Source organism: Perissodus microlepis, chromosome 10 (genome assembly GCF_051167445.1).
Source record: "Perissodus microlepis isolate ML-2025 ecotype Zambia chromosome 10, ASM5116744v1, whole genome shotgun sequence".
Taxonomy (NCBI): Eukaryota; Metazoa; Chordata; class Actinopteri; order Cichliformes; family Cichlidae; genus Perissodus; species Perissodus microlepis.
Window position 1 is genome coordinate 25,615,796 of NC_140470.1, and position 13,702 is coordinate 25,629,497.

The window sequence follows — 13,702 nt, forward strand, 5'->3', positions numbered from 1 at the left end:
GTGAGCCATGTGAACTGCAGTGCAGAAATACCACAAAAACAGCGGGATGGAGACAACATAAAAGCTACAACTGCAATGAACTCTTCTGAGAGAGAATTTAGTATTCCTTGGATGCTATTAGCTGATAAGGCTAAATTTATTCTATGTTTTTTTTTGTGTGTGTGAAGTGAGTGCCACAGGAGCAAACAAATCCTTCCTTTAAATCCTAAAAAAAAATAACGTTAGTTGTAAAAATCTTACAAATATGCTGCTAAAATTTATTCTTTTCTCATATATATATATAAACAGCAACAGACTGGACATCCTGGCCTCTGAAAAACTATTGCTGGGATAACTATTAAACCAGCGTCAGAGCCCTGGCTAATAACCTGCAAACTCGATTGCTGTCCTTACCATTTAGCAGTCTGGTTGCAGGGTTACAGGCAGTCTAAATGCACTTGGAACAGTATAACTGCACTTTTAACAAACAGCTTGTTAAATCTGGTTTGTATTTGTATTAAGAGATCACATTTATTAGCCTGCCTACTGAGCTAATACTGCTATTCCAAGCATGTGTTATGCCTTACTTAGAGTGATCTCTTAACAGCTGTGCAGCTGACATCAAAAGTGGCCCAACGACCTCACTTGTTTTTTTTAACAAATGCAGTGGATCCTAGCTTCGTCTCTGTTGTGCATGTAACCTGATGCAAATACAGGCCCAAAGCAGAGGGGGGGGGCTTCAAGTTCTGCACCGTTTTGCGAAGACACAAAGTATATTTTCGGTAAGTTTTGAAATCGCATGGTGAAAGTCAGTAGGTGAAAAAAACAACATCGGTAATAAAGAGAAGCCCTGTGAAATGATTAATAAAACTGCAAGCCTATAAAATCCATGGCTGTTAAAAAACCTGTAACAGTTTATCTTCCCTTTGGGGGACACAGGCGACACAAAAAGGAGATATACATCTTCGTCCTAGGTGCCATAGTATTCGCTTTTTATTTTAGGCATTCTAGCTAGAGCTTCGGCGTGCAAAGCTCTGGCCAGTAAACTAGAATATAGATGTAGTATATAACCGAGTCATACTTGTTGTGTAAGTATTACGTCAAAAACAGCTTTTCTTTGCAGAGCAGGGTGACGCAGATGTGGCAGAAATATTTCTGCTGTTTACTGAAGATCTGAGGGAGTGTCCTGGAACATTTTGAAAGGGCAGCATTAATCTTGTCTTACTGCAGTAACACAGGAAAGAGCTGTACTGGGTACACTGCTGGAATATAAACAGGAAAAAAGGTTAATAGAGAATAATGCTTTAATAATACAGCACAGGTAGAAAGGAGAGGGGAGACCTTTGAACAGGATTCATTCATTCATTAACCAAATCATTTTAATTACAAAAATGAATTATGGTGGTAGACTTGTAAGGCGATGTATGGACAGGATTTTTTCAGTGTCTTGTATTTTGCAGTCACTGCTGATTTGATCTGCAGAGCAAATCTTTGTACACGTGTTTTGCTTGTCGTACATGCTGTCCAGCAAGTGTTACATGAAGAGGGAGACTGTCAGGCATAACATGCACAGGCTCTGTCTGTATATTCATTAGATGTAGATCTGCTATTCTCAGCAATCACGGTGCAAGAGCCATTTATGCTTTATCTTTCCAAAACACTAGCTCAATAAAACGATGTTAGCGCTGTATTAATAACACGCTGAAATTTTATAACCACCTCCTCCTTTGAAAAAAATGAGGCAGTTTAGGCAGCTAAAAATAGAACTTTTTAACAAAGCAGAGGTCGGCGAGCTGAGCCAACAGTTTAAAAAAATGAACTCTACTACATCAAGAATTCAGCTCATGATTAACTGTCTCCCAATTTGGTATCAGGATCCTTTAACACAACGTGGCACATGAAGATATATATTTGTGGAGAACACCTGAAGGACAGGACAAACCTGTGCCTCCTCCAAAAATTAAACTTTGAAACTACTGGGAGCGGTCCTTGTCAACTTTAATTTCTAGAATGTTGATTTATGGAGCACCCTGATGGCCCAGGGGTTTAAGGAACAGAACATGAATATACAAAGGGGTAGGCTATTCATAATTTTAATCCAGCCTGGGACTTGTGTTGCTTGCTTATCATTCCCTATCTATTTCTGTCCTTAATTCTTTTAATTTCTCCACTGTCAAATCTTTCATCAAGGAGAAGTATACCAAGAAAAAAGTGCAATTTCTCTACTTGGCATTCTCAAGCCCTCCGAAGTGTTGAGGCGGGAAAAAGGTTACGATTTTAAGACAACGGTTAATTTAAGGCGACGGTTAACGAAAAGCAAATGGTAAATAGAGTTATATTAAACCATTTCCTTTATCTATAATTGTCTTTACTTAACATGCACCGAGTTGCTAAAAGAAAAACAAGCAGTCAACAACATGGTCATATGATGTTCTTATGAGTTGAAAATCAGTCAGTAGGCAGGTTATAATAATCAGACTGTTATCAGGTTTAAGTGTCAAACTGTCTTCCAAAGTGCACTTCTTAATGAAATAAAGATAAAGTGAAAGGGTTTTGCTGTTGTCCTTAGCATAATTTCACCTTTCATGTTCGATTGTCTTCTATGACTAATTGTTTAATGACTGCTTTTTAGGGTTGCTGATTAACACCTGTCAGCTCGGTTCACCTAACGTCCAATGAAAGCAAGGCCGACGCTATTACTGAAGATCTGTTCGATCCATTCTGTGCTGCAATAAGTACATTCGCTGACAGCTGACTTTCTGTGTGGGCCTACAAGAAAAACATTTAATGGGCTCGTTTGTTCACATCTAACTCTATGGCTTTATTCGTGGAATTTATTGAAGTAGTCTGCATGATTCACAGTTCAAAGTACCTGGGCCTAGGTGCAGCCCCTCAGTCTAAAACAGGATAGCTTTCTTCATATAGGTCTTTGCATAGGTCTGTGCTTAGGAATAGCTGCTCTCATTGACATCATACAAAGCCAAAAAAAAGCTTCTTTCAACTGAGATGCAGTCTTTAGCCTTACCTCTTTGCTCACATGTATTCCTACATAACACTGAACTCTTTAATTTAACTTAAGGCATCTTTCATATGATCGTCAAGTCCAGCAATAACAGTAAAATAGCTCAAAAGATCTTATGTACAACATGAAATTCAACATGTAAATACTGGAAGCAAGCAAAAGCATCAGTAAATCACTAGAACAAAGTAATAGCAACAATAAAAACACCAAAGAAGTAGTCTTTAATTGAACTTCTGTAATGAAGTGCACAGTCAAGGATGTCAAGTACTGAAAAATCTGTAGTGACCCTTGGATTAGACTGGGCTCAGAGAGGTAAGAAAAAATGTGAAAGTGCTCCCGCTAAAACATAAAAGCATAGGTCACAGCAGTAGATCCATAAAACGCAACTTAAAACCCAGTCAACAGCCCAACAAGGTGACGTGATTATTGTCACATGCTGGGATAAGGCTATGTTAAACAGGCGTGTGGAATTCGATAGTTTAAAAAAACTTCGCAGCATTACATTAGCAGGAAATGAGTGCCATGAATGATTGAAGCAAGTTATTGAAGCCAGTTAGGACAAACTTGTCAAAACTCTGAATCTGTGTGTTATGGGTGCTGAATATGACAGTTAATTCTTAGCTTGGTTCCTTGTCACACATGTGTGGCAGTGGTGAGTGAAGTGAGCTGATTGTACTGTGTCAGTTCTATCCAAAGGTAGTAATTGTTTTTGCAGCAGGCCAAGAGTTTGCATGTTTTTCTTTTGTGCCAAACAACAGAACAGGAAGCTCAAGTGCTTCGGGATTTTTTTAAAAATGCAAACACACTTGGCATCCTTAAGCTTACCCTGTAAAACATGCTTGTTAATGTTAAGAGTTCTACCTAAACATGAGCCTTAAAAGTGGACAATGCAAACAGAATTCTGTCAACCTTCTTTGTAGTAGAGGTTGAAAAAACAACAACTCTCAAATCCTGGAGAAACAAAATCAAAACTCTCTACTTGGCTACATATGATCAGGGGCAAGGAAGACATTCTTTTTTCATTTGGGTGAACTGACCTAGTGAGACCACAGTATAAATGAGGCCCCAGGTGACTGAATGAGGCAGCTACTTGAAGTAAAAACATGCAGGCCCCTGGCCCATGACAGAAGGCTACACCATTAAAATCCATTCTGTTATTTGCCAGAGTTTGGTGAGTTAGAGTTAGTTTGCTCACAGCAGAGCAGACAGTGTGTTTTTTTGGTGTCCAGCTGCTGATCAATCAACAATACATGATTTATCTTTTTTTTCATGCAAAGTCTGAGCATTCACCACACTGTGCAGCAGGAAACAAAGAATGGAGCTACTTGGTCTACACCGAGATGCCTGCGTCTCACATGGAAATTTGTTGACAAAAATAAACAGTGATAAACTAATGGAGCAAGTCTAAATGTATACTGGAACTAAATGTATTAAATGAACTGTACTACGTGGCTATTAGTCTACACATTAAGTGCAAAACTAAATATGGTGCATATTAAATGTGGGCTGAGTGATAACACTTCTGCTCTGCAAACAAAAACAAAAAAAGGTGGTGGGGGTAAAAGTGGTAGTCTATGATGCAAGTCTGGGCTAGTACATCTAGAATCAGGCTACGATATTTAGTAGCCATACCTCGTATGTGTCTGGTCGAGTCCAAGAGGCCTAGAGAGGACAGAAGCAAAGAGGCAAAGACAAACAGCGACACAGTGGAACAAAGTGAGCTTTTGGAAATGACCCACATAGAACGAATGCAGACTGGCTTCAATGTGCAATGACTGAATCTTTTAAATACCGTTCCATGGTTTTGTTTTAGATTGTTAAAGCAAAATCATGCAAATACATTGTTGCCAATTAATTTCCAGAATATCTACAAGTGCGTTTTCTCCGTTCTTGGTAGTTTCTGGTTTTTATCTGTCTTTTAAATGCTATCAATCATAGTTTACTTTGTTTTTGCAACGCACAACATGTTAAAGATGGAAGTAGCCTCTAGGCATGAAGAGGTAAGCAGATTGCACATAATGACTTCAGTAAGCACTGTCCTTAATAAGAAACGCTCATAAAATATTCACATTTAGAGTAAAATAGGTAACAGAGGAATGAGGGATTAAAGGTGTAGCTACTTGTGGGAGAAAAGTTATATACTCATGAACGTGTATCCTCATTTTCTCAGATTACTTCTTGCTTAAACATATGTGATTCCAAAAATGCCAAATGGGAACAGCCAAATACTCAAAATGGGACTTAATAAACCAGTGGCTGACATCAGAGTGGTAAAGACCTTAGGCGCTCTTTTATAAACCATCTAAGATTTCTGCATTTGTATTAAATCGGTGATGCCATCTTGCAGTAATGTAACTAGAATTTAAAAAAAGATAGAATACCAAATGCAAATATCAAGGGTAATTACCGATTTGCCTTTCAGGCAAACAGCCGTGATTTTTTACAAGATTTCTAGAAGCGGGACTTGGCACTGTTCTGATGTTGTTTATGAAAACTACAGATTGGATTCAACTGAATAATTTCATTCAAAGCTTTATTTATTATAATTAAACAATTAAGACCAATGATGTCATCAATAGATTATATCCCTCTGTTGACGTATTAAAGGCTAGTTGAACATTTGGCATTGTCTAGTTCAAGGTTTTCTTGATGTGAAAATGACTGTTATGATGAGGGTCAGGCTTTCCAACTTGGCAATCAAGGAAGTAACAGAAATGGTCAAAATGCCAAACTCGAGCACATTTTCCTAGAGCTGCATGGGGCCAGTTATTAATTAATGTACTCTAATAAGAGAGAATTTGGAGGCACACTAAGGAAAACAAGGCACTGCAACTAATTATACAAGAACCACTACCGGCACCTAGGGACTTTGTTTCCTAATCAGCACATTTTCTCATCATGGCTTATGTATCTTGATTAACTCATTCATGTAAGTACAGAACATTGACTTCCACCACTTATCCTCTATTAATATAAACTACGTACAGATTCCTATCATGTGGTATAAACGTTTCAACCACAAAGACCTTCAGCTGAACTGAGATGATGTCTTAATCATACATTACACAATGACGCCATTAGCTGTGTTTTTCTAAAGCCAGTAATATTCAAAAGAAGAAGCCAAAGCCAGAAAAAATTCCTGTTCTGTCATTGCACATCATTATGAATATGTCTGTGCTCTTGTACCCTGGCTGGTATGATGTAGAACTAGAATGTGAATGGAAGACAGAGCGTGGCAAACAGGAAAGTAATGATGAATGAAGATCCAATGAAAATTAGTGACAGCTATTACCAAATGATCAGCGGGATTTTCTGACTACAGCAATATTAAATCAAAATGTATCTGACAGTGATAGATAGGGAGGAGAGGGATGATGACAGCCTGTGAATAGAAGACATTCAGTGGCAACTGTGAATACGACATGCAAGTCCTGTCTTGCAGGTGGAAGATTACATTCAGAAAGTCGCAATACAGTCACGGCTGCCGCAGCTGATTGGCAGTGATAAATTGCACAGTTAATAGGAAAATATGAGAATATTTTAACTGACTCAAATGTACAGACTGATCATTTTCCAGCACAACCGGAGTGGTGAATGGATAATTTTTTGTTGGTGAATGGATAATTTGTTGTTTGCCATTAAGTCTAAAATAAAATCCGTCTCAGTTTAAGAACAACTTATCGAGATGTCTGCATTACAAGAACCGAATAAATAACACGTTCTTCTCTAGTACAATATTGTTCAGAAACTACAATATCCTACAGTTTTTTCCATTCTTAAAGACCTCATAGTTCCATATCCCCCCCATTATAACACTTTGCTCTTGGACTGAAGGCTTACTTCATAGGCTATAAAAGTAGAGTGGGAGCTTCAGCTTCAAGCCCCTCGTCTGTCGAACCAGCTCCCAAAATTTTGGACACACACTGTGTAAACTTTTAAATTAAATTTAAAAAGTAAAGCTTAAAACGTTCCGTTTTTGATAAAGCTTAACTATTTAGGACTCAAGTGTTTCTTGTTTGCATCTAATCATTAGTTATTATTAATCTCTGGCTCTCTTGCACAGTGTGTCTTTTGTCCCATGTCTCTCCCCAGTCGTAGCAGATGGCTGCCCCCTCCCTGAGCCTGGTTCTGGAGTTTTCTTCCTGCTAAAAATGAGTTTTTCCTTCCCACTGCCACTAAGTGTTCGCTCATATGGGGTCATCTGAATTCTGGAGCTTTCACTCTATTACTGTAGGGTAATAGATAAATAATGATAAAAAGCACCTTGAAGTGACTGTCGGGATTTGGTGCATTATAAATAAAACTGAATTGATTTAAATCATCCTGCTGCTGTAAATATAACTGCCACATTTGGTGCACAGTCTCACAATAATGTTATATTTTCTCCAATTAGCCATCTGAATGCTTAAACAACTGTATCAACGATATTTACAATTATTAGTATAATTAGTATAATTAGCAAACAATTAGTATTATTGTTTACAATATGACTAGAAGAGAGTTCGTCAGACAGTCATTACCATGGTCTTTTTAGTTTTATATTATTCCACCAAAAATCAATAGTTCATTTCACAGAGATATATTTAATGTGAAAATGAGCTACATGGTAACTTTCAGACATAATTCATCACAATGCACCAGCTGACAGAGCATGTTAAATGAAGTAGGCCAGCATGGCCCAAAATACTGTGCAGCTGACTCTCTTGTGCCCTGTGGGAAATAACAGGACAGGTGCTTTCATTGCATTTACAGTGTGTAGCTCCAAGAGTAGTTCCTCTATTGTTCTTACACACCTGTGTCATTTGAAACATTTGAAGAACAACTGTGTCTGCTATGGCAGGACAACAAACATTGTTGAACTATTTTTGTGTGGGAACATATTTCACTGGAGTTACAATACCTCTCAACAGTCAAACAAAAATGGACTCAGGGTTTTCATGCTAAATGCTGCTTGTAGTGACAGGGTACAGCTTATCTTATGCCTAATTAAATGCCAGCATATTGTTGGCAGGAACAAGAAAATGTGTGATATACAAGTTTTATGCCAAATTGTGCTTTTTTTCCTGTTATTCCACAGCAAATGTCCCAAGGCCAGCAACCAGTCTGCAACCCAGCTGTTCTGTGTAATATGCAGTGTCCAACTTTAGTGCTTTTAGAAGTAATATAAACATGTAGCAGTATGTAACGCAAGCTGAATCACAAACCAGTGCATGAAATGTTTTTCCCGAATCCAAAAACCTGGTGGAGGCAGCGAGGTAATTATCTTAATACTGTTTACTGCATTCACAGAAAATTACCCCTCTGAAGTGACTAATCTGTTTGCTGCTAGCACCATGTGCATTGTCAGAATAGACCGTTAAGATGGATTTTTCAAAATTATACAATTTTAATGAGCTGATAAGAGCATAACAATAGACTTCGGATGAGACTCTCTCACTAGGCTGGCAACTGCCAGAATGCTGTGACCACTGTAATGGAGAAAATAAGGAAAGGAATGGTGTTCACAGCTTACACATCCTAAGAAGCCGTTTACCATATACTATAAGCAAAGCTTTAATCCAGTGTTATCTCCAGTGCTCCTGAAGGACATGAAGAGGAAAAACTAGGATATACGCCAAAGCATGACAAAGATGCATAACCCTTATGTGGCTGCTTTACTCATATCGTGTTCATCCTGGGAAAAAAGTGCCCACTCGTTCCCAAAGTGGATTATCACAGTAGTTTGCCAGAGTGGCATAACTGGAATCACAACAATCTGATTCATAGCAATAATTAAGCTAATGCCAATTAAATCATTTTCACTTTGTTTTTTAAACTCTTGTTTGATTTCCTGTGAATTTTAAAAGAGCACTTTTATAGTAAATTCACAAAAAAAGGAAATAAATTTCCATTAAAAGCCAATGAATAAAAGCTGTTGTAGCGTGTAAGATGCGCTGTTAAAAACATGTGGGGAGACATAAGAAGTCTGCACTCTCTCTCATCTATCAGTCACAATGTAAATGTACAAAAGCATTAAAGCAACTTGGGCTGTATAAGACAAGGCTGTCAAAAGTTCAGAGAGATCGTGAAGGCAACATCAAAACCTCATTGTGCAAAGTTCAAACTCATGTAACAATGAGAAATGTACTAAGCACGTTTAGCTGCATTCCCAGCACGTGGGTGGAGTTGAATGGCCAACTGATTAGTTATTAATGCCATGAGATGAAAAGTGACGGAAGTGAAAATAATTGGTGGGATTTCAAGGCTGAATTTTAAAAAATGAAAGTCAGTGAATGGCTGACAAAATTCCTTAAAAATGTCCATGTGAGTTTTTGAAAATTGAAATTGAAGCCTTTTTCTGAAAATTGTATTTAATAACAGCTGCCAACAAATCTGGAGAGCATGTGCTGTATTGTATATTACAGTGCAGGTCATAATATGTAAGTGGTACAAATTATGTGGAGGCTCTGTTCTAGCTTTCATCCACTTTATCTTTTCTGAATTACATTTTTTTTTTAATTTGTTGCTTGCCACGTTGTTCCTTAAGAGCAGAAATGTTTTAGGCAAATTTCTCAAACAACTGTAGTTTTATTTTTTGGTACCTCTCTGTCATTAGCACCCCTTTTCCTAAAAACACTGGCTTTTTAAAACACTTCTATTAACTGAAAAAAAAAAAAAAGAGTTTCTGGTGCATGACCACACAGCAACTCTACCTGTTCTCCTTCAGTGAAGACCTTGTTTCCAAAACTCCAGGAAATTGTAGGTGTTGGGTCACCGGAAGCCTGACATGTCAGGGTGACTTGATCATCAAACTCCGAAGCAGTTTGGTTACTCAAGTAGGTAATGTTGGGTTGGACTAGAAGCAAGACAGAAACTGTTATTAGAATTGGTTTTCTAGACACATAAATGTGGGTACCTTTGGTTTAATGCTCCTTCTTCAACGAGAGGCAGCGGGGTAATTTCAAATATTTAATCTGTTTCTTTATTCTTTTTTAAACAGCTAATAGATGCTTGACATTTATTAACAGCTATTACCACTAATCCACCTGCTTTTTTTCTATTAACTGGGTTTGATAGTAGAGGCGGAAAAATTTGTAGGTTCAAATCACCACATAAACTCATCAGCTGCTGACAGATGAATATATGCGATCGAATGATCACGTCACTGTGAATGACACATTTGACATGGCCATTTGATCCATGGCTGATAGAGACGTTTCAGTATTACTGTGGCAAGGAATACAGAGTGGTTTCATACCCCACTGAGTTATAACAGAGCCACAAGACTACATAATTTCCTCATAAAGAGATACTGCACTTTATGTTTCACAGCTGCGTAAGGAAAAGCTGCGTAAGAGTGTGCAGCAAATGTCACAAAGTACAACAAAGAAATGTCAGAGATGATACAAAAAAACAGCCGCCGTGTTCTTTATGCTAAGCAAACCATCAGCAAATGGAGTCATTTTCTTACCAAACACGCTTAGGCTGACTTCCTCCGTTTTCTCTCCCGCCTTGTTCTTGGCGATGCACGTGTAATCCCCTTCATCCACTTTGGTGACATGTTTTATTAACAATTCTGAACCATCCTCATTGAGGTTGTACTTATCGCCGTCTTCAAGGACAACGCCGTTACTGTAGCAAGGGGAAAAAAGAGGAAAAGAAAAGTGTCCGTGTCACATGTATTTACTTGCACAACTTGAGGAGCCTACGAATAATTTTCTAAACTCACTGACAAAGAACAGTTGGGGTTTTATCTACTGAAGCAAGCAGCTCGCAGACAACAAAGGCTCGCAGACCAAAAAACGCTGTCCTGTGCTCAGTGCTTCTAAGAACACCTCCAACATTGCCTCAGATTCTGTTTGCCTTTGGTCTCCTTCAGCCTTGTTTTTAAGAAGGTCATACACCAATTGTATGATGACGATGCTTCTTTTAGATTTCAGAAAACACTCCTACTCTCAGGAGCCAAACTTTCACTTGAGGTTAGAATCTCTCTCTTTTTCTTTTTTCTTTTGTAGTGAATTAAGTGTTCGTAGACCTGGAGTAGCAGCATCGCTCCAGCAGCCAGACAGTGAATGACAGGCCTGTCAGCGACTAGAACAAATAGAGCTTTACCCCTATGTTTTTTTCACCGCCTCACACATCTATCCTCCCAACAACCTTCCTGTCCATCTTAACCCTCTTCTAGCCAGGGCCTGGTTCTTTCATGCAGCAGATCACACATCAGATCTGCTGCATGAAAGACAGCTGTGAGCGGGATTTGAGTTCAGTCGTCTTATTTACTCATGCAGCAGCAATCATGCTTTGTCTAGAGGTTTCTCCTCACTGCTGCATTCAGACATGAATGATGCACCAAGAATATTAACGTGCACTGAGCAAACAGCTGCATGAAGAAAAAAAAAAAACACGTTCGGGCTGACGTCCTCGATTTCGTCTCCCGAAAACATACATTTGCACAAGTCGGTGCTCATCAAACAAAAATATCCTATTCCAGCACGCACATGCTCGGTGTATTGGTAAGTTAATGTTTAAAATCATTACTAACTCAGTAAACCTCCTCTTTAATCACCAGAACTTACTTAATTAAACACATTTCAGGTACCGATTTTTGAACTACTACCAATTAGCGGTTGCTAAGATGCATATGCACTTTGTTTTCACTTTGGTTTATTCTGCTTGTTGACCTATTCATAATCCCTATAAATATATATTAACAAGTGTCATATAAAAATTAACTTTATCAAAAGCAAGCCTGCATGAAAGGAGTCAGAGACAGAAGAATAAAGGGGACTGACTGGTAAGCTATGAACAGCAAAGTCACAAATCTGGTCTGGTCACTCTACTGTATGCAGAGATGTATTATTTCCTTATTATTACTGTGTCCAACAACAGAGATACCCCGACAGCTGCCTCGGGTAGCACACATCCTGCTAAAGGGTAGCCTCGAACTTATAAAAATGTCCCCGTTAAATTGATGCTCCTTGCTGCACAGAAGATAAAAAACCCCGAGGTCCTTTTTTGATTAGGAATGTTTGTAACTAATTGAACTGACCTGTAAATATAAATTGCAGCCATTAGCGTAGCATAACAAATTCCTAATTGCCATGGAATGAAGTTTCAGGAAGACTAATCTTATGCAGATGTAGCTCCGTCCTATCAACCCGTTAACTAGTAAGAGGCAAAAACACATGACTCATTTACCCTTTTACTGTGGAAGTTATTACAAGGGTTTTGATCATTGAGGTAAAAAGCCATCAGAATATCTCTCCATATCATTGTGTCATAAAATGGACTGCTGAAGTGAAAAAGCAAAAGGTAGCGGTATATAAATCTCCCGCTCGCTAATGAATACTAATGAGTGTGACTTATAATGAGTTTCCATTGAAAAGCTGGAATTAATGAAAGCCCTCTATGTGCTTTAAGTACTAGTACACTGTATAGTGCATAGTTTGTCTTCTATTGCTCTGCTGCAAATATCATTCATCTCAGCTTAATCTTATCAGGCTGCTTTTACCTGCTTGGCAGATTGCCACTTAGAGAGGGGGGGGGGGGTCATTTGTATTGACTTCAGTGTTTCTTTTTGGTTTGTCGTTGAAGTTTTGGACCTGAGAAGGATTACTGTGCACCAAGCATAACATTTTGTAATTCATAATTATTCATTTCATTGCTCTAACTAATATTGCTTGTTTCGAGGTCAAGAACAAAAGGATCTGAAGACGAAAAAAAGAATAAATAAAATGCTTCATTTTTTGTGGAAGCTCAAAATTTCTCCTGACGTGATCCAGGGTAAATCTGAACTCTGCTCGCCACAACAGCCAGATAACAAGATTGAATGACGTACTGTGCCCAAGTCACGGTGGGTTCCGGGAAGCCATCTGCATCACAAGCCAGTAAAGCTGATTTACCAACGTCTGCTGTAGCGTTGACTTCTGGGTGCCTGACACGGATGGTGGGAAGCACTGAAAAAGATGCAAGATTAATTTGAATTTCAAGTAACTAATGTGTATTTATAAATTATATTTAAAGAGGTTTAATCTAGATATGTAGATTTAAAACATATAAATGATTTTATTACTACTTTTTGCACATTCCATATAAAATTAACCAAACACTGAAAAAACGTTCACAAAAAAAACCCTTTTTGGTTTGACTTGTTTTAAACAACTACCGAACCCACATGGTGATATGTAATTGTAGTAAAGTTTATCCAAAATGCACTTCAAGTTTCCTCCATTGAGTCGTGGTAAAACAGACTGGACGTTTCAACATAGCTGAAATGAACATATTTCACACGCATATAACGATATTTCCCATAGTTACACGTCTATTTCTTAATTTAGTCAAAGGGTTCGAAAATAAAAATGCAATTATCCCTGAAAATCTACAGAGTAGCTTTTAAGAAGTGATACTTCCTCAAGAAAATTGCCCAAAATCATTTTTTTAAATATATTTTTCAAAATTCTTCATCCTGATAGTTAAAGGACTTTGATATTTAAAAGCAATTTGGGGATAATGTTGCTACTAAAGGTCAGAGCATCTGCAACATTTTCTGAGAAATCCACAAATTTAAAACCAATTTCTTGTCATTCTGGTCTGTAGTTGTTTGAATGTGTTTCTCTAAACCAGAAACTTGAAAAAGATGGCTAGATGATCTGACTAACTATCTATCATTGGAGCAACAAAAAAGTTTTAAGGGTTTTAGAGCCATCTGGCTCATTACTGAAC

General features: G+C 38.1%; 1 protein-coding gene across 6 annotated transcripts in view; it reads right to left on the reverse strand.

The window, feature by feature from the left end:
- Positions 1-13,702, reverse strand: part of ncam1a (neural cell adhesion molecule 1a) — a 261,649-nt gene that overhangs the window by 55,209 nt on the left and 192,738 nt on the right. For 4 of the 6 annotated variants that reach the window (XM_084940841.1, XM_084940836.1, XM_084940839.1 and 1 more), the window contains exons 6-9: positions 12,819-12,936; positions 10,452-10,612; positions 9,694-9,836; positions 4,634-4,663 (exon numbers count right to left, since the gene is read on the reverse strand). In XM_084940841.1, the coding sequence (XP_084796967.1) occupies positions 4,634-4,663; positions 9,694-9,836; positions 10,452-10,612; positions 12,819-12,936 (452 nt within the window). The remainder of the gene's footprint in view (positions 1-4,633; positions 4,664-9,693; positions 9,837-10,451; positions 10,613-12,818; positions 12,937-13,702) is intronic. The other 2 variants (XM_084940837.1, XM_084940840.1) reach the window with 1 other exon arrangement.